Source organism: Physella acuta, unplaced genomic scaffold (genome assembly GCF_028476545.2).
Source record: "Physella acuta isolate Inbredline_101_S28 unplaced genomic scaffold, ASM2847654v3 ptg000112l, whole genome shotgun sequence".
Taxonomy (NCBI): Eukaryota; Metazoa; Mollusca; class Gastropoda; family Physidae; genus Physella; species Physella acuta.
The window spans coordinates 249,802-276,239 of NW_026731632.1; the positions used below are offsets into that span (position 1 = coordinate 249,802).

At 39.9% G+C, this 26,438-nt stretch overlaps 2 protein-coding genes across 2 annotated transcripts; one reads left to right on the top strand and one right to left on the bottom strand.

The window, feature by feature from the left end:
* Nucleotides 1–18,746: 18,746 nt before the first annotated feature.
* On the top strand, nt 18,747–20,470 carry LOC131934589 (uncharacterized). Its single transcript, XM_059290649.1, has 2 exons — nt 18,747–18,852; nt 19,514–20,470. Exons 1-2 carry the CDS (start codon nt 18,804–18,806, stop codon nt 20,455–20,457), a joined length of 993 nt encoding a protein of 330 aa, XP_059146632.1. The 5' UTR covers nt 18,747–18,803; the 3' UTR covers nt 20,458–20,470.
* Nucleotides 20,471–21,425: 955 nt separating this feature from the next.
* LOC131934580 (uncharacterized) lies at nt 21,426–23,029 on the bottom strand. Its single transcript, XM_059290640.1, has 2 exons — nt 22,911–23,029; nt 21,426–22,791 (listed from the first exon to the last, which is right to left on the bottom strand). Exon 2 carries the CDS (start codon nt 22,773–22,775, stop codon nt 22,074–22,076), a length of 702 nt encoding a protein of 233 aa, XP_059146623.1. The 5' UTR covers nt 22,776–22,791; nt 22,911–23,029; the 3' UTR covers nt 21,426–22,073.
* Between the last annotated feature and the right edge of the window lie 3,409 nt (nt 23,030–26,438).

Genomic DNA, 26,438 nt, shown 5'->3' on the forward strand with positions numbered 1-26,438 from the left:
TAAAACAATGCCAAAGTCTGTCACACACTTCCGGAATTCACCGGACGTACTGTAAACCATACTTTATTTGGCGTCATCTTTTATTTTTATACAGAATGTTTAAAATTTGGATAGATTTATTTTTGTAATCATATTTACATTTTTAAATCATTTTTATTATTTTCGTAATCTAGATTTTTTTAACTTGGCCTAGCAGCTAGATATCTAGCTAGATCTAATTAATTAATGGTCGCAAATCCGCTGCAAGCCAAAAACATTAAAATATTACATTTGACTTCATTATTTATATTTATATTAATAGGCCTATATGTTGTTGTTTTTTTTTATTTTTAGATCTACTAATTTAAATCTACTATTATATTTATTCTTGTTTCCTTTTGTCGATTAAACTTAAAAAAATAAAACATTAATTTACTACAATCGACTTTCAATTTATTTATATTTCAATGGTCAAATAAACCATGGTTTACCGTAACTCTAGTTACCGAAACTCAACAAACATTAGCCGATAATTTCCGACGCTAAACTAAGGTTTTACCCAGGTGGGTGGGTCAGGGATTGTTAAGGCCACACCACACAGGTGGGTCAGGGATTGTTAAGGCCACACCAAACAGGTGGGTCAGGGATTGTTAAGGCCACACCACACAGGTGGGTGGGTCAGGGATTGTTAAAGCCACACCACACAGGTGGGTGAGGTGAGACAGGGATTGTTAAGGTCACACCAAAACAGGTGGGTGGGTCAGGGATTGTTAAGGCCACACCAAACAGGTGGGCCAGGGATTGTTAAGGCCACACCACACAGGTGGGTGGGTCAGGGATTGTTAAGGCCACACCACACAGGTGGGTGGGTCAGGGATTGTTAAGGCCACACCAAACAGGTGGGCCAGGGATTGTTAAGGCGACACCACACAGGTGGGCCAGGGATTGTTAAGGCCACACCACACAGGTGGGTGGGTCAGGGATTGTTAAGGCCACACAACACAGGTGGGTGGGTCAGGGATTGTTAAAGCCACACCACACAGGTGGGTGGGTCAGGGATTGTTAAGGCCACACCAAACAGGTGGGTCAGGGATTGTTAAGGCCACACCAAACAGGTGGGTGGGTCAGGGATTGTTAAGGCCACACCACACAGGTGGGTGGGTCAGGGATTGTTAAAGCCACACCACACAGGTGGGTGGGTCAGGGATTGTTAAGGCCACACCACACAGGTGGGTGGGTCAGGGATTGTTAAGGCCACACCACACAGGTGGGTCAGGGATTGTTAAGGCCACACCAAACAGGTGGGTGGGTCAGGGATTGTTAAGGCCACACCAAACAGGTGGGTGAGTCAGGGATTGTTAAAGCCACACCACACAGGTGGGTGGGTCAGGGATTGTTAAGGCCACACCAAACAGGTGGGTCAGGGATTGTTAAGGCCACACCACACAGGTGGGTGGGTCAGGGATTGTTAAGGCCACACCACACAGGTGGGTGGGTCAGGGATTGTTAAGGCCACACCACACAGGTGGGTGGGTCAGGGATTGTTAAAGCCACACCACACAGGTAGGTGGGTCAGGGATTGTTAAGGCCACACCACACAGGTGGGTGGGTCAGGGATTGTTAAAGCCACACCACACAGGTGGGTGAGGTGAGACAGGGGTTGTTAAGGCCACACCAAACAGGTGGGTGGGTCAGGGATTGTTAAAGCCACACCACACAGGTGGGTGGGTCAGGGATTGTTAAAGCCACACCACACAGGTGGGTGGGTCAGGGATTGTTAAGGCCACACCAAACAGGTAGGTCAGCGATTGTTAAGGCCACACCAAACAGGTGGGTGGGTCAGGGATTGTTAAGGCCACACCAAACAGGTGGGTCAGGGATTGTTAAGGCCACACCAAACAGGTGGGTCAGGGATTGTTAAGGCCACACCAAACAGGTGGGTGGGTCAGGGATTGTTAAAGCCACACCACACAGGTGGGTGAGGTGAGACAGGGATTGTTAAGGCTACACCAAACAGGTGGGTGGGCCAGGGATTGTTAAGGCCACACCACACAGGTGGGTGGGTCAGGGATTGTTAAGGCCACACCAAACAGGTGGGCCAGGGATTGTTAAGGCCACACCAAACAGGTGGGTGGGTCAGGGATTGTTAAGGCCACACCAAACAGGTGGGTGAGTCAGGGATTGTTAAGGCCACACCACACAGGTGGGTGGGTCAGGGATTGTTAAAGCCACACCAAACAGGTGGGTGGGTCAGGGATTGTTAAGGCCACACCAAACAGGTAGGTCAGCGATTGTTAAGGCCACACCACACAGGTGGGTCAGGGATTGTTAAGGCCACACCAAACAGGTGGGTGGGTCAGGGATTGTTAAGGCCACACCAAGCAGGTGGGTGGGTCAGGGATTGTTAAGGCCACACCAAGCAGGTGGGTGGGTCAGGGATTGTTAAGGCCACACCAAGCAGGTGGGTCAGGGATTGTTAAAGCCACACCACACAGGTGGGTCAGGGATTGTTAAGGGCACACCAAACAGGTGGGTGGGTCAGGGATTGTTAAGGGCACACCACACAGGTGGGTGGGTCAGGGATTGTTAAGGCCACACCAAACAGATGGGTGGGTCAGGGATTGTTAAGGCCACACCAAACAGATTTGTGAGGCAGGGATAGTTAAGGCCACACCAAACAGGTGGGTCAGGGATTGTTAAGGTCACACCAAACAGGTGGGTGGGTCAGGGATTGTTAAGGTCACACCAAAACAGGTGGGTCAGGGATTGTTAAGGCCACACCAAACATGTGGGTCAGGGATTGTTAAGGCCACACCTATCAGGTGGGTGGGTCAGGGATTGTTAAGGCCACACCTAACAAGTGGGTGGGTCAGGGATTGTTAAGGCCACACCAAACAGGTGGGTCAGGGATTGTTAAGGCCACACCTAACAAGTGGGTCAGGGATTGTTAAGGTCACACCAAACAGGTGGGCCAGGGATTGTTAAGGCCACACCACACAGGTGGGTCAGGGATTGTTAAGGCCACACCAAACAGGTGGGTGGGTCAGGGATTGTTAAGGCCACACCACACAGGTGGGTCAGGGATTGTTAAGGCCACACCTAACAGGTGGGTCAGGGATTGTTAAGGCCACACCACACAGGTGGTTGGGTCAGGGATTGTTAAGGTCACACCAAAACAGGTGGGGGTAAAACCTTAGTTTAGCGTCGGTTATTATTCCGGAATCGTATAGCAGTAAAAAAACAGTAAAACAATGCCAAAGTCTGTCACACACTTCCGGAATTCACCGGACGTACTGTAAACCATACTTTATTTGGCGTCATCTTTTATTTTTATACAGAATGTTTAAAATTTGGATAGATTTATTTTTGTAATCATATTTACATTTTTAAATCATTTTTATTATTTTCGTAATCTAGATTTTTTTAACTTGGCCTAGCAGCTAGATATCTAGCTAGATCTAATTAATTAATGGTCGCAAATCCGCTGCAAGCCAAAAACATTAAAATATTACATTTGACTTCATTATTTATATTTATATTAATAGGCCTATATGTTGTTGTTTTTTTTTATTTTTAGATCTACTAATTTAAATCTACTATTATATTTATTCTTGTTTCCTTTTGTCGATTAAACTTAAAAAAATAAAACATTAATTTACTACAATCGACTTTCAATTTATTTATATTTCAATGGTCAAATAAACCATGGTTTACCGTAACTCTAGTTACCGAAACTCAACAAACATTAGCCGATAATTTCCGACGCTAAACTAAGGTTTTACCCAGGTGGGTGGGTCAGGGATTGTTAAGGCCACACCACACAGGTGGGTCAGGGATTGTTAAGGCCACACCAAACAGGTGGGTCAGGGATTGTTAAGGCCACACCACACAGGTGGGTGGGTCAGGGATTGTTAAAGCCACACCACACAGGTGGGTGAGGTGAGACAGGGATTGTTAAGGTCACACCAAAACAGGTGGGTGGGTCAGGGATTGTTAAGGCCACACCAAACAGGTGGGCCAGGGATTGTTAAGGCCACACCACACAGGTGGGTGGGTCAGGGATTGTTAAGGCCACACCAAACAGGTGGGTGGGTCAGGGATTGTTAAAGCCACACCACACAGGTGGGTGGGTCAGGGATTGTTAAGGCCACACCAAACAGGTGGGTCAGGGATTGTTAAGGCCACACCACACAGGTGGGTGGGTCAGGGATTGTTAAGGCCACACCAAACAGGTGGGTGGGTCAGGGATTGTTAAAGCCACACCACACAGGTGGGTGGGTCAGGGATTGTTAAGGCCACACCAAACAGGTGGGTCAGGGATTGTTAAGGTCACACCAAAACAGGTGGGTGGGTCAGGGATTGTTAAGGCCACACCAAACAGGTGGGTGGGTCAGGGATTGTTAAGGCCACACCACACAGGTGGGTGGGTCAGGGATTGTTAAAGCCACACCACACAGGTGGGTGGGTCAGGGATTGTTAAGGCCACACCAAACAGGTGGGTCAGGGATTGTTAAGGCCACACCAAACAGGTGGGTGGGTCAGGGATTGTTAAGGCCACACCAAACAGGTGGGTGAGTCAGGGATTGTTAAAGCCACACCATACAGGTGGGTGGGTCAGGGATTGTTAAGGCCACACCAAACAGGTGGGTCAGGGATTGTTAAGGCCACACCACACAGGTGGGTGGGTCAGGGATTGTTAAGGCCACACCACACAGGTGGTTGGGTCAGGGATTGTTAAGGCCACACCAATCAGGTGGGCCAGGGATTGTTAAGGCCACACCACACAGGTGGGTCAGGGATTGTTAAGGCCACACCAAACAGGTGGGTCAGGGATTGTTAAGGCCACACCACACAGGTGGGTGAGGTGAGACAGGGATTGTTAAGGCCACACCAAACATTTGAAAACACACAAGACCTTACGCAGGTCGATACTGACCAATCACAAACCGTGACGGCCTGGGTAGGAGTGGGTGACGGTGGGGGGGGAACTAATGGAAGCACTCAACACATAAGTAGTACAGGCGGGTATTGACAGCAGACGACCGGAGCTACAGGAGGAACCACCCCCCGGGACGTCTGCCGAGAGGTCTCATAAGTTGGCCCGACCCGGGGAAGTGATTAGATAAAAAAAGGAAGTCAATTTGCGCATGCGCGGTTATTGTCCCGGATTCGCCTTTTATATTTGGTCTTACAGAGGCCACCGACAACCAACAGCAATCACGATAAAAGCAAGGGGGGAGGGGTGGGGGATGGAGTGAAAAAAAAATCAATCTAATTCAGTGAGCACTATTGTATAAGTATAGAAATAGCAAATCTTTTTAGGCAGTGTTATAAAGTGGTTTTTTGGTGGGCTGGAGGAGTATTGGGGGGGGGGGGTGTAGGTGAGGTTCAAAAGGTCGGTCAGTTCTTTCTGTTTATATATGAACTGGTTTTGGCTGTTAACATACTAGTAACACACTAAAAACATGTATGCCTGTTATGTGATTCAGTGTGTATTAATCTTTGTTTTTTTGTGTGTGTGTGTTTTTGATTGCATCTAGCATGTTTGTTTTGGCGTGATGGTTAATCGAATAGCCTTTGGGTGTGTTTGTGTGAAATTTAAATGTGATGTTCTTTTAAGTGTTGAGTGTATATGCCTTACTCGTGTGTTTTATGGTGCGATTCGTTGAACTATATTGTACAAGTAAAGTTCCCTTGTGTTTAAAAATCTAAAACTAGATTTTAGAAAGACATTTATGTGTCTAAAATCTCAAAACGTTGAGGTATTGACGGGGATTGTAGGCTGAGGTGTGACGTCATGTTAGGGGCGGGGGGGGGGGGTCTCTGGCTTTAGTGATGATGTCTAACGATGGGTAAGGAAAAGGTAACAATATTTTAAAAGCTTGACGTCATTTTTTTTATCCCCCCCCCTCACCCCCAGTCGCTAAGACTTATTTTGCAAGTCATTGACTCCACCTTACAGTGTTTTCTTTTTTCACGACTTTGGTTATAAAATATATAAATTAAACGGTTTTAACCTCTTGACCTTACCGAATATTCTCGGAGGGGATGGGTGATGGTGTGAGTATGAGCTCTCTGAAGAGTGTATGCCAATCTACACACTCCCAGAACAATTTCCTCCAACTTTTCTTTTTTCTGATGAAACAAATTTTCATTGAAGCTCAAGTTTCCATTGTTCAATCCACGGCTATAAAGACAAATCACAGTTCAGTATTGATTAGAGAAAACAAAAAGTTTGATTTGTATCAATATGTCGATTAAAAAAACTTAAAACGGAATAGCTCAGGGGAAACAAAAATAACCTAGTTTAAACAACTTACGAGTCTAGCCTGAAGAGTCAATGCACATGCGTGATTACTTAAAGCTGTCGACATAATGAAAGCAACGACGCGCATGACTGAAAACAATGATCGACTCAATGTGTTTGACCTAATCGAGTTAATTTGGGGATCGGGAATTTCCGAACAGATTCTTTGGTGTTTATTTCTTGGGGGTATCTTTGAGAAAGGCCAAAAAATTCTAGCAATTGCATCATTGTTGGACTCCATTAATTTGGAGTATTGAAATTGTTTTTTTTTATGAGATTTTATTAAATGAGGTAAATGAAATTATTTGATTTTTTTATTTTTCATGTTACTTTTGTTAAAATGTATTATTTTTCATTCGACAGCTTCATTAGATAAATAAATCATATAAAAAGTAGAAAAAAATCTATACGTTACGTTGTACGTTGCTATCGAAAACAGTGTTTTGTCCAGACTTTTTTCTCCGGGGGGGGGGGGGAAGGGGGAGCACTTGAAATTTTCGGGGGGGGGGGGATGCGGGGGCGGTAGACTTTCTTCGGGGGGGGGGGGGGGGAGGACACTGTTAAAAGTATATATTTTCTATATAAATTATATAAATTTCATTTCGTTCGGGGGGGGGGGGGGGTGGGGCGGTAAATTTTTTTCGAGGGGCATGCCTGGAAGAAACTCTGATCAACAAAGAATTACTTGAGTAAAATTTACGTTTTCCCTTTGTTTTCCCTACGTGAGTTGGGTACCCATCAGAGCTGAGTCGCCGATAAGTCAATAATACTACCATAATATAGGTCGAGAAAAAATAAATGACTTTTTTCTTATAAATTTTCATCGAACACATATAAACACTAGTTAACTGATTGTGATGAATCCGGGGTCTTGAGACTGGGGGGCGAACAATCGAATAACTCATTAATGTCTTCGTAGTGACTCTAAATAACACGTTTCCTATTTTGAGGTTATTGTTAATAAATGGCTAAAGTGGGACCATAATAGTAAACACTCTTATGTTGTTTTTTTAATTAGACCTTGTAGGCTGGGTGTGGTAGTGGTGTAGGGCTGGTGTGGGGGTGGAGAATAAGGTTTTTTACTTAGATGCAGTTGGTCTTGTGTGAGATGAAGTGGGGGGAGAGGGTGGGGAGTGTAGCATCATTTTAAAATAAAATACCGAAAACATTTTAACACGAACGTCTAAACTAATTCAATAACATGTTTATGTTTTTTTTTTTAAAAACCTATTTGTAAACAAAGATAAAATATATTCTAGAGGGAAGTTTTAAAACGTGCTTGAAACGCCGGCGAAAGATAGGCCTATTTTAAATTGACTTACTGAACTTTCGACTCGCTTTAAAGTTGAGCTATTTTTCAATAATACTCTCATTATTTACGTTACACATTTTTGTGTCGGCATAATTTTCACACCATCAGTTTATTTTTAGCTTCATTAGCAGTTGCGTCATCAACTTTTGTGTCCATTCAATATAGGCTTGCACATCTTCCCGAGTAGGTTTAGGGTTCAGAGAGTATTTTGTTTACTTGTGGTAGATGTGGGCCATCGTTTGACGCTCTCGTGTGGGTCATTTTCAAACTCATTGGATCCCTATAATGTTACACTAAAATAATAACTATGTTTTCTAATGTACTTTAGATAATAATATACTTTATAAAGGGATACCGTGATAAGCAATTTACCCAGATGGTAGAATCAGAAACGTCCAACGAACTTGAGATTGAGATCTGAACTCGAGGCATTTGTGTTAGTATTCACAATCTCTATCGTCCCACCACGCCGTCCATAAAAAAAACCCCGAATATTTGTATTAAAAAAATAAAAAATTAAATATTTATGTTTGTATGTAGGAAGCTGCCATTTCTCTTGAAATCGATTACCTGACTTTGGCAGTGGCCCACGCAGCCTGAAATAACTCTTCAAGACTCGGCACGTGACTTAAGCACGTAGCTCCATCTACAATAAAACCCGCATCCAAATTTAGCTGCTGAATAAGGAATATTTCTATTTATAAACAGTGGGGAAAAGGCCTCCCATACTTTTCCTGACGCACGATGAAAAAAGCAATACAAGGGACGTAATGATAAATTTGAAACCTAACTATCTTAGAGACAGCTTTATGGTAAAATTTAAAAAATTAAGAGAGATTAGAGGTGATTTACCTTTTTCATTGTAAATTCAAAGATTTTAAAATACATAGGCCTACCTTTTTTTGGGATTTTGGTTTTTAAAACAGCATCATAACGTCAATTTTCAAAAAATTCAAATATTTATATGCATATAAAGTGAATACGTTAGAAACATTATTTCAATTGAGTTCAGAGAATATTTTTTCACTTGTGATAAGACATCTATGTACTATGTAATTTGTATTGCTCTTGACTTTTAAAACCAAAACAAAATTCATCTTAAAATCGATATATCTTTTTAGCCTTTCGTTCTCGCATGCTCTAATTTATTTTAGTTCTGAAACTACCCTTTCTCCCTCAGTCCCCCCACCTCGAATATTTACTACCCCTCACCCTAACTCCCCCACCTCCCATAATTTCTATCCCTCCCCCTAACTGCCCCACCTCCCATATATACTACCCCCTCCTTCTAGCTCCCCCACCTCCTATAATTTCAACCCCTCCCCCTAGCTCCATCTCCCATATTTACCACCCCATCCCCCTAGCTCCCCCACCTCCCCCATCTCCCATACTTACCACCCCATCCCCCTAGCTCCCCCACCTCCCCCATCTCCCATATTTACCACCCCATCCCCCTAGCTCCCCCACCTCCCCCATCTCCCATACTTACCACCCCATCCCCTTAGCTCCCCCACTTCCCCCATCTCCCATATTTACCACCCCATCCCCATAGCTCCCCCACCTCCCCCATCTCCCATATTTACCACCCCATCCCCATAGCTCCCCCACCTCCCCCATCTCCCATATTTACCACCCCATCCCCCTAGCTCCCCCACCTCCCCCATCTCCCATACTTACCACCCCATCCCCCTAGCTCCCCCACCCCCCCATCTCCCATATTTACCACCCCATCCCCCTAGCTCCCCCACCTCCCCCATCTCCCATACTTACCACCCCATCCCCTTAGCTCCCCCACCTCCCCCATCTCCCATATTTACCACCCCATCCCCATAGCTCCCCCACCTCCCCCATCTCCCATATTTACCACCCCATCCCCATAGCTCCCCCACCTCCCCCATCTCCCATATTTACCACCCCATCCCCCTAGCTCCCCCACCTCCCCCATCTCCCATACTTACCACCCCATCCCCCTAGCTCCCCCACCTCCCCCATCTCCCATATTTACCACCCCATCCCCCTAGCTCCCCCACCTCCCCCATCTCTCATACTTACCACCCCATCCCCTTAGCTCCCCCACCTCCCCCATCTCCCATATTTACCACCCCATCCCCATAGCTCCCCCACCTCCCCCATCTCCCATATTTACCACCCCATCCCCATAGCTCCCCCACCTCCCCCATCTCCCATATTTAAAACCCCATCCCCCTAGCTCCCCCACCTCCCCCATCTCCCATATTTACCACCCCATCCCCATAGCTCCCCCACCTCCCCCATCTCCCATATTTACCACCCCATCCCCATAGCTCCCCCACCTCCCCCATCTCCCATACTTACCACCCCATCCCCCTAGCTCCCCCACCTCCCCCATCTCCCATATTTACCACCCCATCCCCATAGCTCCCCCACCTCCCCCATCTCCCATATTTACCACCCCATCCCCATAGCTCCCCCACCTCCCCCATCTCCCATACTTACCACCCCATCCCCCTAGCTCCCCCACCTCCCCCATCTCCCATATTTACCAACCCATCCCCCTAGCTCCCCCACCTCCCCCATCTCCCATACTTACCACCCCATCCCCTTAGCTCCCCCACCTCCCCCATCTCCCATATTTACCACCCCATCCCCATAGCTCCCCCACCTCCCCCATCTCCCATATTTACCACCCCATCCCCATAGCTCCCCCACCTCCCCCATCTCCCCTATTTACCACCCCATCCCCCTAGCTCCCCCACCTCCCCCATCTCCCATATTTACCACCCCATCCCCATAGCTCCCCCACCTCCCCCATCTCCCATATTTAAAACCCCATCCCCATAGCTCCCCCACCTCCCCCATCTCCCATATTTACCACCCCATCCCCCTAGCTCCCCCACCTCCCCATCTCCCATACTTACCACCCCATCCCCATGGCTCCATCACCTTCCTAATTTACAACCCCCTGCCCGGTTCCATTAATGTCCCACACGTCACATTAATAACAATCAAGAAATGACTTCAAGGACTTGTGGTCTCCATCAGAGTAATGGAACTCAAACCATCAACGGTTCTCATACCATACATGGATTGTGGACTGTACTGGATTTCAGCCATCGAACGTTCTCGTACCATACAGGGCCTACCCTCTAGTGGACCATGTGTCACTCCGTTACTAGTAATCTAAAAGTTAATAACTCACTAATTTTAATCGCTGTATTGGATCTCATCCATAAGGTGGTTCTAATACTTTACAGGACCTACCCACTAGTGACTCTATAGTTACTGGTACTCTATTAGTTAGGTGCTTGACTTCCCTATAATGGTGTATTTGATCTCAATCATAGGTATGGCTACTACTGTACATGCTATACCTACGCGTGGACCAACAAGTACTCTTAGAATGCTAGTTATTACGAGGTTAAGTCTTTAATAATAGGTACTTCTTCACTAGGCTATTACATCTATTAAGGTTCTCAATATATGAGTATGTAGCGTTAAGTAATTCGTTTTTATAGTGTCACAAGATAAATAGGAGCAGATGAAGTAGAGTTCTTATGTTTCGATGACCTTAGCATACAGGAGGATAATGTGGTCAGCACTTTGCCGCCTGTGTTTCAGGCGTGTCAGCTGTTCTTCAGAGCTGGATGTACTCGGGTACATCCTAGAGACTCGAGCCAGTGATTTGAACTCGAGACTAACTGGTTAACAGTCGTAATCTCTACCATTTGACCACTCCGACACCTATTAGCGTCAACGAGTTTAATTAATCTTTATTAGAAATTTTCAAAGTATAACCCTGCAACCTCTAGCGGTATGTTCTTTGTTTACAGTGGCGTATGTTAATTGTCCAAATAGGTATCTTAACTATCTGAGCTTTTAATTTTCTGATCTCTAAACACATATTGACATACATCATTATCGGTTGTCCCATCATCAGCGTTTCTTCGTGAGTGAGCGGTCCAATAAATAAAGGGGGATAAAACACAACTGTACATTGTAACATTCAATATGGCTTATAATTTTTCCATTTTCAATTTGCAATAAAAAATAGAAAATAAGTACAATAAAAATGATTCACGTCTTATAAATGCAATACATATATATATATATATATATATATATATATATATATATATATATATATATATATATATATATATATATATACATACATTTAAGAAAACTAACTAGTTGCTGTACTAATTCTGAAATATAATTTCTTGAGTTATTCCCCTTTGATAATAAAAAAAGACGTATCAAGCTGTATTTAACAAGCTGCTAGCACGGAGTTGAAATGTCGGTCATACGTTTCTTTCCCCTTTTAAAATTATATGTTCCTAAATTGGCCAAAACGATAATTTTTAAAAGTTTCCAAAATAATAGTTTTCTGCCATCTGCCTATATTTCTTTGGCTTTTCTTTCGTATCTTCTAAAGATCTAAAAATCTTAGAGGTTCAACAAAAATAGTCAATTTGACAAAGTCTCATTTACCAATAATTACTTAAATATAAAAAATTTATAATCGGTTGATTTCAAGGAGATGAGGGGGAGGGGAAGGTGTTTGAAAGCAGTGCGTAAATATATACAACATTCGTCTCATATAACGCTTACTTAACCGTATGTAGAAGCTAATATTCATACTAAAATTAATGTATGACGCAAGTTAATCAACTAATTAACAGCATGCATGTTTTGCTACATAGCCTTTCCATACAAGACAGAAGAAACAAGATTTTTTTCTTTATGGAACACAATTTTCCATCTCCTTTGTCGCGGGTATCTCATCCCAAACCCACGTCACGTCTAAAAATAGCCGTCACACATCACGTGCAAGAATGGCCGTCAAGACTTTCAAGTTGGGCCGTACAAGAATAGAAATGAAGACATTGGGGCCAAGTTTCTCCATTGTGGGCGTCCATCGCGCCGTTGTAGCGTAGACGTCAAACTTTCATATGCTGGTCATCTTGGTCTCAGGGGTAAAAAAAATCTGAAGAAAAAAACTGGCTAAAGGATTCTAAGCTGCATGGGGCAGTGGTTCTCAAAGTTATCCAAAGTGGTAGCAAGCTGTGTTGTGAGTATTGGGGAGATAGTTCATATTTTATTTACGTCAACAATTTATTAAAGAGTTGTCATAAATGTAATAAATTATACCCCAATCGTTATACTTAGTCACAAAAAGCAACACTCCTCATTTAAAACTATCTTAAACTAAATCACGTGGAAACCACAGGCCAAAAGGAAAAGAGGAAGACAAAGAAATAGGCCTACATAGAGGCTTGACCTGGAAGAAGACACCAAGAAGATTGGATATACCTGGGGACAGTTGGAGAGACTAGCCCTGGAAAGATTCGCATGGAAAGCTCTTGTCAGCGGCCTATGTCCCAGGAGGGGCGACAGGAAAACCGAACCTAAACTAGATCTCAGTTCAACACCCATCCACATCAATTTAAAAGATAATAAACATTTAAAAAAAAAAAAGTAAAGTTTAAAAATCATCGGTGACCACCCCCTCCCTCCCCACCCCCTCGTGTATCACATCATCTCCATAAACTACCTCGTTAGCTCAGCGTGACATATTATAATGATGTCACCCCAGGTGTGGTACAGACCAGCTTTAAATGATGAAATGGTAGTAGAGTGCACGACTAGATGTGCTTGTGTTCAAATCCTTCTTCAACACACAACATATAAAACTCATTCTGTTAATAAAACGAAGCACGAATACTTTTGTCAAGAGTATGAGACTATTTTATTACCATTAGAATTGAATTCCCTATAAAGCTGGTCCAAACTTTATATAATAATCGCTGTCATCATACTTGAAGACAGATTTTCTTCCAGGCATCTCTTCCGCAACCCCCCCCCCCCAACAAAATGGAATTTATATAGAAAGTATATACCTTTGACACTGTCCGCCCCCATCCGGAAATTGTTGTCCTCTCCTCCCCCCCCCCCCCCCGAAAATTTCAAGTGGTTCCCCGGAGAGAAAAGTCTGGAAGAAACACTGCTTGAAGATACCGTCTGCAAGACTTAACACTCGATTGTCTGAGCTATACGTGGACAAATACAATTTAGATTTTTTATTATATCCGTTTGGCTGCGAGGGTCTCGAGTTCGGATCTTGGATCAGACTGTAGATCGTCAATGAGTCCACCCAGATCTGACTTATGGGAGATAGTAAAGGTGCTGGGCTCATTGCTGCCCACACTATCCCTTCATATGCCGAGGTCAAGAAAAAATGAATCCTACATCATTTGTCCAATGGATCGCTAGGTGTAAAGAGGATTTTTTGCTTACTTTTATTTATCGATTTATCTCCAACACAGTTTAATAAAATTAAATAAACAGGTTGGGTAGACGCCATGTAAACTATTTTAGAACCACTGATCAATGGCCGTAGCGTTTCGATCAAATGTGTGTCCAAGTGTTAAGGCTGTCCAGATGAAGCTTTGTCTGTCTGTGTGTAGTCGGCCATTCGTGTCTAATAACTCAGATGGACTTAATTAATTAATTAATTAATTAATAATAAAAGACATAACAGACCTTGTCATACTGACGAGTTGAATAGATGGAGAAGCCATTTTTTTTTAAACAGAATATTGTCAGTTATGACGACATTTATACAGCTGTAATTAATTAGTTAATTAACTATTTTATATAGCGTTGCTAAAAGTAAAGCAATCTATTTGTTAAACAAAAAAGCTGATTTCGTAAAAAAAAAAATTATCAACATAATATTTTATAAACTTTGGAATTAAAGACAATTCAGTTCTCAATATAATCCCCGCTCCCTCACCCACTTTTAAAATGTTATCGACAAAGAATTTTATCCATTAAAAATAATTTCCTATCCAAAATAATTTCCACGTGAACTACTATTAGTTGATGTTGCTATTCCAATTATTTTAACTTCACTCATACAATAAAAACAACATACTTCCGGTGACTTAGTGACGTATAACATAAACATAATATTCCCCAAATGAGATTGCTTCCAGAAAATATAAATATTTAGCCATAAGAGTAATTAATAGGTTAGAGATTTTTCTGCAACTTTATTAACTTAAGTAGGCCTATTCCACTTTGGGAAATTGTTAGAAACAAAATGTTCTCCTGTTGAATGTTTTCTCCAAAATTTTTATTTTACTAGTGCACAAAAAATAAAATAAAAATAAAAATAAAAAACTAAATAGAACCTAGTAAATCATATGTTGTGGTCAGTTGGTTCATCCTGTTATTAAGAGTGTCAATTGTCATCCCAACCTCGTCAGACAATTTTGTTTTCAGTTTGGTGTCACCCCTCTCCCCCTACTATATTTAAAAAAAAATCATAATTTGATAAACAATTTGTTTTGACTATAACTTTTTATTTTTTTTGTCGTCGTGTCACAACCCCTTCTCCTCCGCCCCCTTAAAAGGTTTAAACCTGTGCGGACCACAGCCCCGCACCGGCCTTGTGACGTCACTGTTTGTTGTTCGAGTGTACAGTTCTCTACCTGAAAGTCTCGAACTGGAAACCCGCATAAATAGATGAACTACTTCATCTGACATATTAACCTTCCTATTCGAAAGATTTACATGTTTAAAGAACTATCCCATAGTAAATAACTGTTCAATTCTAGAGTAAAAAAAACTGAATCAAGAATACTATCTATATTTAACATCTATATAACGATGTAAAGTACAATTCCCCATTGATGAATTACTCCGACAGGAAAGACAACCCCGAACTATGACCGGGAATTTTCAGTGTTTACACCCCACGCACGTCATAACTTGAGACCACGTCCAAGATCCCCCCCTCCACCCTCACCCACACGCCACCCCCATCTCGTTGTTTTGGTATCGATACCCAGAGTTGTACTCGCGTACGAAACAAGAGCCGCGCCATCAGATTCATGCGCGCTCTTCATTTCCTACCCTAACCGACGTGCCGACGCGGAGGGGATTTATTTGTTATCGTCTGCCATGGAATGTGCTTGGTAAAATCTATAGTCCATATCAAGTTTAGTGGACACTGGTATATTCACCCCGTGTCTGCTATTTTTGTACTTGTTTTGGGCTAAATCACGCAACGAAATGACCTTGTCGCTTAATATTGGTAGAAAGTTACTTCCGGTTCCTTCCTATAGTTCTGATAGAAACTCGCTTTCGATTTGTTCCCATTAAAAAAAAAAAAAAAAAAAAAACAGAACGAGTCATAAAATAGGTATTAAAGTGCAAATTTGTGTATTACTATAATTCACCAAGCAAAATTCATCATATTATTATCTTTATTAGCATCAAGTTCCTTATAAAGTTGGATAGACTCGATATATTTATTGAGCCGAAGATTATTCTAAACTAGAATTCGGAGTATTATTGTTATAAGTGTCCAATGGTGCCAGAATAATTTCGCCTTCTAAAACAGGGGTAGTGGGGGGGGGGTAGGTTATTGATAGTAAACTGAACAATGATAAAAAATTGCAACGCTAACATAAATAACAACGCTTAACGAAATGTAATTTTAAAGAAAAAATATACTTTTACTAGTACCCCGCCTCAATCCTAGAAAATTCAGTCCGCTTCACACAACTCCCCCCCCCCCCCCCCCCCAAAATATTCAAGTCCTCCCCTGCCCCTACAAAAAAAAATGAAAGAAACATTGGCTACCCTTTAGATCCACCTAAACTTAACCTAGACTTCCCCTCAACACAACCCTTCACACTAATCTTTAACACTATCCCTAACTCTTCCGTGTTTCTTTCGGGCTGTTTTCTCAGGGCGGGGATGGGGGGGGGTGCACTTTGAAACCTTCGGACGTGGGGGGGGGGGGGGGGAGGGCTAAATTCTCAGTGGGTTGTCGGTTGAAACTGGTAAAAGTATTTATTTCCTATATAAACTCTATTGCGTTCGAGGGAAGGGGCAACTTTTTCAGAGGGCAATGCCCTCCCTATGAAATGCCTGAAAGAAACACTGTAACCCTGAGCCTCGCATAGACAGCAGCAGAGGAAAAAGATACCCAATACAACCGTCTAGGTGGAAACGATATATCTTCCTAGCTATGAAAACCAACGCACCCGCACAAGTCTAGCTGTAAAGGTTAATCACTTTCAGGATATAACTACTGCGGTCAGTATGTTGCCTCATAAGTCTCATTCATGCTGGGATAAAAAAAAATAGCGAGTTTAGTTTTACACCGAGAGATGTAAACAAAACATGCGATAGGGTGTTACGACATTCAGCAACTATAAAAGGTTACTTTAGACTTGACCTATGAACTGTGACGTACATTGGCCTAAAAATAGTTGCGCTTATCGAATGTTCAATGCTGGTTCAGAATCGGGAATTCCTTATTTTTGTCACGGGTAGAATTTTCTGATTTTGAAACCAATAACAAGCTATTCTCCTACCATATGTTTAGTTTCGATATATGAGGATTTTGTAGGTTTCATGTAATTTATGTATTTTGTATAACTACTACCACACTCATTTCAGTAGTGAAACATTAAAAAAAAATGATTCTAGCATGAATAATCATTTAATCTATCTAACTATAAATAATTGTAACAAACATATTTTCGTGTTTAAAAATTAGGTTTTCAGTTAGAAATTTTCAGCCTCTAATATTTATTTCATTATTTTTTCCGAGTTACTTTTAAAAAGTTGATCGGGTATTCAGGACATAATTTGTTAACTTAAAACTTAACGGAGATTTCCTAAAAATAAAATGTAATATTTTCAAAAAATCCAGGAGATAAATTGCATTCTTAACACGTCATCGTTAAAAATCTTGTATTCAGGCCTACATTTTGGAAATGTTCGAGTATGTTAATAATAAAAAACGGGAATTTTCTATCCTAAATATAAAACCAATATTGTTAAAACTCCAAAAGATAAATGGTAGCCATTATAAAATTATCGATACAAATCTGGCGATCGATCTACGAGTCACGTACACAACACAATTTTAACATACTGAGCTAAAATGTAAACTCGAGCTAATGGTTGATTAAGTCGGGGGGGGGGGAGTTAAGCTTGTGGATAATGTTCTAGGCATGGGCTGAACAAGGAAGGTGTTGTAGTGATAGTGTCAGGTAATCGTGTGGGTTAGTGTGGGGGGGGGGGGAGTGTGCGGGGTGTATATTTGTGTGTTTGGGGATGTGTGTTTGGGGATGTGTGGCTGTGTGTGTAAAGTGTGTGGGGGATTTGTGTGTGGAGTGTGTGTGAGGGTGTGTTTAGGTGTATGAACTTGGGTGTGTGTGGGGTGCAAAAATCTATATTTTGTAAAACGTATTGATTGTGTGTGTGTGGGGGGGGGGGAGGTAGGTGGGGAGTGGGATGGTATTGGGGATGCGGATGGGGTGAGGGGATTCATGTTTGTTGGCGTGGATTGTTTGTAAGACGTGTGGGGGTGGAGCATTTCTGTGAGTGGGTGGAGCTATCCGTCATATTGATTTTAAGACGAACAAAGCCATTACAATATGATTCCCACCGGGTAAACTGTCCTATATGTGGTACATATATGTGTATGTGGGCAGCGGGACTACATGGGTCTAGACCTAGACGGATACATTTATATGCTTTTATAATAAACTTTTGCGTCTCAGACCAAACGATACGTAGAGAAGATGAGAGAAGAGTAGAGTTTAAAAATTTCCTAAACCTCGGCATAGGAAGGTAGTACAGTCAGCTCTATGACCAGCCTGGAGACCCGAACTCTGGACGTTCACGCAGTCGAGCGTCTACCACCTAACCACGCCGTACCCAGATGATTTAATCTAGGACTTACACACGTTTAAGATATGACTAAAACTAGAATGTTTAAACCCTCCCCCCCCCCCCCACCACCACCCCTAACCAGAATCTCTACCTTCCGTAAGCATTTTCGAAAAAAAAAACCCTCCTAAGTCGTCTATTCTGTGTTTAATAAAACAAAACAAAACGACCCCACATATCACCTGATAACACAGTGTAACACACGGTTGTAAATGTGTCACTCTGAGCTTGTGTCGGTGTAACTTAACCCCCCCCCCCCACACACACACACCTGCAGTAGCTCTATGGCTAAAAACAGAAAGAAAAATTTATATGACTAAATAGAGAGGAAAAAATATATTGCTTAACAGAAGGACAATAGATCTACACCCTGACAAGTTTATAGACCCGTGGTGTTTGTTCCATGTGCCACAGGTCTTGTCTCGATAACTTTCAGGAGACTAGTACTGACAGCTGACACACGGAAACATGAGGCTACTAGCGGTCAACTTTCTCTTGTCATTGTCGCTAATCACAGGTAACCAGGATATATTTCTCATTATCATATTTGCTGTTTTTTTCAAAAACAAGTTTAATAAATAATACTAGTTTTAATATGTTAGGATGTTAGGAGAAACCATGATTTATCTCTAAATACAAAACACATTAACAAACAAACACACACACACACACACACACCCACCCCCACACCCCCCCACACACCCCCCCACACACACACACGCCCACACCCACACAAACACACCCACACACACACATATATATATATATATATATATATATATATATATATATATATAAATATATATATATATATATATATATATATATATATATATATATATATATATATATTTATATATATATATATATATATATATATATATATATATATATATATATATATATATATATATATATATATATATATATATATATATATATATATATATATATATATAAATATTCAAGTTTCTTTTCCATTTTTCAAACTCTTCTAAGTTTATCCTATTCACAACGTTTTTATTTGAATACAAGGCAGTTAGTTTCTTCTATAATTACTAAAAACAAAAGAGTTATACAAAAGAAAAAAAAAAGAAAAAAAATATGTCAAAGCTATATTCGTTTTATTGATTGGGCTTTTCGCCATGACTAACTAGTGATGTATTTGTCTATCCTAGTCAACAGCCTGACATTGCATGTAACACCGGCCAATATACAACCTGGCATCACTGAAAATCTGGCCATCAATTGTACACTTCCGGCCGGGAGCTCATCCAACATGGCGTCTCTGGTCAGCGTGACACTGTCGCGCGCCGTGAACACAAGTGATCCAAACTTTAAACAAATCGCTTTGATAGACTCCTTTAGTGGTGTCTTAAACAAAGCTCCCGAGGAAAATATTACCGTATCGGGTGTGATTAACGCTATTGGCGAATCTTTTCTCAGTGTGACTTGGATGTATCCATTATCCACAACAGCTGGATTTTACAAATGTGACGCCAGTGGATTGGATTTAACTGGACATCCCTTAGTTATATCCCAAACTGCGAATGTATATATCAATACTACTGATGTGAATGACCTAGCCGTTGAAATTTTGAAGTTAAAAAACACGATTTTACAAATAACCTCGGAATTACAAACGTTACGAAATGACTTTTCTGGTTTTGTTGATGTCTGGAATCAAAGAATGAACCAGACGATGGAGTCTCTGTTTGAACTATCCCCCGTGTCCAACGGGTCAGTTTACCTGTTGTCGCGGGATGACCCAGCTGTAGTGCCAGCCGTAGCACAGGCAACTTGCCAGGCATACGGAGGAAACCTTGCAGAAATCGGCGACCACGAAGAGCTCTCGTTCGTCCAGAGTTTCGTCAAGAACTTCTCCGGGTTTAACTTTGTTCTTATCGGGGGTTCTCAAGTTAGTTCCCCAGGGAACTGGGTCTACAGACACAGTAATGAATCTTTAGAGTTCTTTGACTGGGCGCCAGGGAGGCCTCAGGACAGATTAAGCGATAATTGTTTAACATTGTGGGATTACTACGACTGGAAAATGGCGGACATTGATTGCATGATGGATCCCAAGACATGGCCGAAGAGATTTATGTGTGAAATCGTAATCTGACTGCACTGACTATATAGGGGATATGCGTGTGGAGTCGAAAACTGACTGCACTGACTATATACGAGGAATCTGTGTAAAATCGCAATCTTACTGAACTGACTATATAGGGCATATGTGTGTGAAATCGTAATCAGACCGCACTGACTATTTACGCGAAATTTGTGTGAATTCTTAATCTGACCGCACTGACTATAGGGCTGGTAAGTAGGTCTCCATCCAGTTCTATGGCTCATGCAGGTTTTATTGAGCCGTAGAACTGGTTGCTGACCTACTTACCAGCCCTATATACACGTGTGTAAAATCATTATATTAATACACTACTTTATAAGCAGTATCAGTGTGAAATTGTCATTTAATGTCTATAAACTCTAAATAGATTCCACTAACACCGATCCCCTAAAGTTTTGTAAATAATCATTTAAAAAAAAAAGCACCGTGAACTAACTATACACCCGATCATTTAAATAGCTATACATTAAACAATTTATTGACGTTTTTGTTTACCTGTTCTTCTTTATCAATGTTTGGCTCTAATCATATTTGTCTTGCTCTAATTGAAAAGCAATGTGTATTGGGTAAAATAATTTAAATATCTATTCGAACCTTAGGGTGTTTGGACAAATGAAATAGAGCTCACTTGTTTCCGTGACCTCGGCATATGAAGGGAAATAGTGTTCACAACTATGCCCAGCCGCCTATACTTTCCCTAACGTGAGTTAGTTACCAATCAGAGCTGGGTGGATTAAGTGTGTGTGTATAAAATATTTCCCCGAGGCAAATTTAAAATAGCCATTTATATATATTCATGATACTATTTTCTCTGTAAGACAGTAAAACACAACTTTTAACAAAACACAAATAACAATTAACAAAATAAATTCATTTTAATGCTTCTTTGTTTTTGATAATGCTAAGTATGTAAAAATATACATAATTGCTTTTAAATAAATCAATTAAATATAATTTTATACATCATCAATAAACAATACAACAAATATATTATGTTTGCATCATGTTAAATTGCTTTGAAAAAGACTCATACATAGAATTATGATCAGTATAAATATGAACATGTATGTGACTAAAAGTTCATTTTACTTGAACAAAAGCCACATAATCATAATAAAACATCATGTGATAAGTTTTTAGATTTGAGCTAAAACATTATCACAGCATATTCCTAGCTTTAAATATGTATGTACAGCAATGCCAGTATCTATAAAATTGAGAATGAATAAAATAGACTATATACATATTTCATTGTACTGTCAAAATTTAAGTTGAGATTAAGTGGTTTGTGTTTAGTCCATTTTGACCTAATCCGCGTATAAGGCATTATAAGGATTATATACATTTTGTTATCAATTGAAAATCATAGGGACTTTGAGCAAACAATCGTGTCACTCTTTCAGTTGAGATACATAAGTTTAGGTGTAGACCTAATCCGCATGTTAGAAATAGCACATACATTTATTATCATTTGAACAACTCTTTATGTTTTATCAAAATCTCCATCTGAAGTTTTAGTTGATATCATGTTGATTGCTTTTAGTTTGTTTATGATTATGCCAAATTTTAGCACTTTGAAAAACTATTTTATATCTGCATGCACCAAGCTATGTTTTGGCAACAATTCCACAAATATCCGAAATTGCCTCGAATTTTTTAGCGTAGTCATTTTTCCTGATGCAAATCTGTTGAGACACGTGACCGTCTGTCTTAAAGAATTTTGGCTCCTTGCCTCGTTTTAGAAACGGCCCAAGATTGGAACACGCCGGTCCTTGTATGAAATTCAAGTCTTCTAGAACCATCTCTACCCAGGTATTGATAGTATAGCCTGAACGGCAGTACTGGACAATGGTCTTCCATAATGCCATTTCCATAAACCCGTCACAGGCATTGAGAAGTAGACCCTTGTTTATTGATGAATTTAAGAGTATGTTCGGTACTTGAAATATCAGAACCACATAATCTTTTGGGAATCGCTTTTTCGCCCAACTTAAAGCGCGTTGGAAATCAAAATATAAATAAAATCCGTAGTTGTGTGAATAGTTTTGTTGTGGGTTTCCTTGAGTTAAGTCGATGCCTTCATGAAGAATGGACGCAGAGAATGTTAGGGAAGTTCCGTGGTAGAGCAGTTGGTGGTTTGGCTTGGCGAACTTACGCTCAATCTCAAAGTGGTAGGTCGCCATGTCGATGCCTTCTGCTGAATGTAGGTGTATGTGTGAGGCTTGAGTAGTGGCTCTTGGTGCTTGATGTCTCTGGCGTCGTATGTTTACAGGTATCCAGCCGTCCATTTCAATAGGTGTTTTGAGCATAGATTCTTGTAGTACACTGTAAACAAAATCAATTCAATTCAGTCTATCGAAAAATATAATTAAAATATTGGTAGTTTATTTTTTTAGGGTAAAACTAATAACAGTTTAATAATCACACACAATTATATAACTTACAAGTAAATATTATCTGAAGCTAGTTAGCTTGTTAGAATAATCCATCACTGCGAAAAGTTTTACAATTCAGCTTAAAGAAAAAGTTAGGCCTTATATACCTCTAAACAGTTTAGTCAGACGCCTTATTCATTCTTGTTTCAGTTTCGGAAAGATAAGCCTAGCCGTAATATGTCTAATTTTAGAACAGAAAAAAACCGGGAAAACCCGTTCTTTACGAATCGTTCAATATAAGTAAGCTCAAATATTTTTTGTTTGTAATAGTGTATAGTTATTCATTTTGATCAATTAGTGTCCGTGCTAACTGTAATCAGTACATGACGTCACGCAAATATTTAATAGATTAATGTCACAACTCCAACACCTCACGTTTCACCGAATGTACGGATGAAAACATGATCGCTTCTTTAATTAAAGAAAGAAAATAGTACGTTATTAATTTTAAAACCCCTACTCCTCTTCTTCACACAAATTCATAAACGTTTTGCCACCTGTCCCGTGGGTGACGTCATTGACTGGACGACACGTTACCTGAAAAAACAAGTTGGGCGAAGAAGCGACTCCCAAAAGATTAATATCACAACTCCAACCAACCCCTCATGTTTCACAGAATATACAGATTAAAAAAAAATGATCGCTTCCTTACTTAATGAAACAAAATGCTACTTTATTATTATAAAACCACTATCCCTCTTCTTCACATATCATAACAAACATTTTTTGACACCTTTCCCGTGTGTGACGTCATTTTGATAATTATTTTACATAATTATAAAATTCAATCTGATATGTTCTACGTAATCAAACTACATAAATACGTATTTGTAATTATTTCATTGGTATCCGTATCACCGTATTTGTTATACAAGGTATATAAAACAATATTTTAAAGCAAAATAATTAGGTTTCTTTTTCAGTTTAGCTTTCGTTTAAAGTCAAGCCTTACAGTTCTAATGTAATAAAGCCTTACTATTGTAGAGAAATAGAAATTCTAGTCTGCACAAGATAGTCATCTGTTTGCAGGTATTTATTATTGTATAGTTACACTTTCATTTCCTTTTTTGTATTTATATTTTGTTAGTGTCGTGTGATATTTAAAAAAAATCTTATCTGCTCTGTACTTTTACTGTATTAGATCGTTGTCTAAAAATAGATAATGAAATATAGGTTAAAAAACCCCACGGTATTTTTATTGGATCTACGCAATCTTTTAACCTAGATCTCGATTGATTTTTGTACAGGTGAAGAGTTGGTCTACCTGGTGATGTCATACATAGGGGAACCCCAAGCAAATAAGGATTATTAGGAGTTATTTTTTGTTAATATATATATATATATATATATATATATATATATATATATATATATATATATATATATATATATATATATATATATTTAATACTCAGATTGTGCTGGGTTTGATTATCTGTCGATGGTTAAGTGAGACGGTCATCTATCGATGACGGTAATTATCGTCTCAGGCAATGCTCGTGAGTCAGGTGGAATTGCATAGGATTAATCATGCTTTCGCTTCTTGCTAATTCGAGATTCGATCCATTCAACTTCTTACCAATCGGGTTTACATTTTTTTTCATGCAGTAATTAATTTACATTTCAATATTCTACTTATAATAATAAAATAATATAAATATATATTTTCGAGCATGAATATATTTTTTTAAAAGTAATCAATTAATCGATCACACATTCAGGTACACAACACAATAGAATAGGGGTCCCCTCCCTAAGGTAACTCAACTGTCCCCACCCCAGTTTACCAATTTAAATAAAATATCACCTGAAGAGAAAAAACAACCGTTCAAATCTGAGCACATTTTGTTTTATAGTGCTGTTTAAGAATTCATTATGCTAATTTAGGCTGGCTATTAATTAACCTTAACTTTACTTTCAAAACTGACACTCACATTAATCTATATATATATAATTCTCTTCATGGGAACCATAGAAGACATCACGCAGCTTAGCCACCTGTTAGGTGAGCTGTGGTTCACCCCGAATGTTTACAATCGTAGAGCCGGGTCGGCTATTAGGGGTAGGGGCAGATAATTGAGATTTAAAAAGGGGAGGTAGTAATTTCTGCCATAACTATTCATTGTCGTCTGTAAACTGTCGTCACGGACGGCTGCTTTTACGGAGGGAGTTCGCGGGAGTGTCGGGGAGGGAGGGTGAGGATAGTCGTCTTAACCAGCTACTGATAGTGTTTTAAAGCAAAATATTTACAGTCGCAGCAAATAAAATAAAACGAAAATAAAACAGAGGCGTATGCTTACCGCGCGGGTATGCTCGTGTAGAAATATTAATAGCCTGTAACAATAGGACAGAACAAATACAGCTACACCCATTTGATTCGGAATAAAACCCTGATTTACGATTGATTAGATTTAAATAGGCTCATAACTCTCCTTAAAATAAGTCTCTTATTAATTAATTTTGATAGTTCTTGATAGTCATCGAGTTATGTTTCTTATACAGGGCAAGTTTCTTATTCGAACTTAAATTTTAAATTAAAAATTATTTTTTTATTTTTTGCCACAACTGAATTGATACGTAATTTTACATTACTTTTATAAATATTTATATTAATGAAGTTTCCTATTATTTTTCGATTACCACGAGTGTAAATGTTCCTATAACATTTCTGGAAAGTACGTAGTGCTTTTATCCCTTTAGTAAATTCATTTTTAAACATGGGAAATAACTAGAGTAATTGAAAATTCAACGTAATAACCATTTTCAACGCTTCAATATGTGTTATCTTCTTAATACATCGTAGTATTATACATTATTTTGTTTATTCCTTATTAAATCTTTTAATTATAAACAAATATTTATAAGTGTATTTTGAAACCTAAATTTCTGTAAAAGCTTTTGTACATCCATTTAGAACTAGATCGCGCCTCACTTTATAAGAGTAGGGAAACGCTTTATTTAGTTGGTGCCATGTGTATTTGGGCATAATTTCACAGATCACTTACAATGGTACCTTCCTAAAATAGGGGAGTTATATATATATATATATATATATATATATATATATATATATATATATATATATATATATATATATATATATATATATATATATATATATTAGTGATAGAGCTAGTATTTTGAGCTATTGTGAGGTCGGGTCTAGTGTTCATGTTTACCTGGGTGTTTAGCTATCACTAGACTAAATAATAGATCACCACCCCACCCACGCCCAATTCTTCTTTTTTCTTTTGACACTTATATAACTGTTTGTTTTAAACATTCTAAAAATAAATAGCAAGTATAGATTTGCATCAAGGGAAAAAAATATGAAATAAGTAGATTAAAAGTCATGTCATATATAATTAAAATGATCTAAAAATCGTTAAGTAGATCGTAGAGGACCAATAAAAGAGAACTGCTGAGAGTGAGTCCAATGAAGAGTAGTCTAATTCTTAAGCATTTCTAATTATGAACTTAGACAACTTAATCGTTCTATTTGTATCATACAAGAGCCATGAACATCTTTGTTGTAAT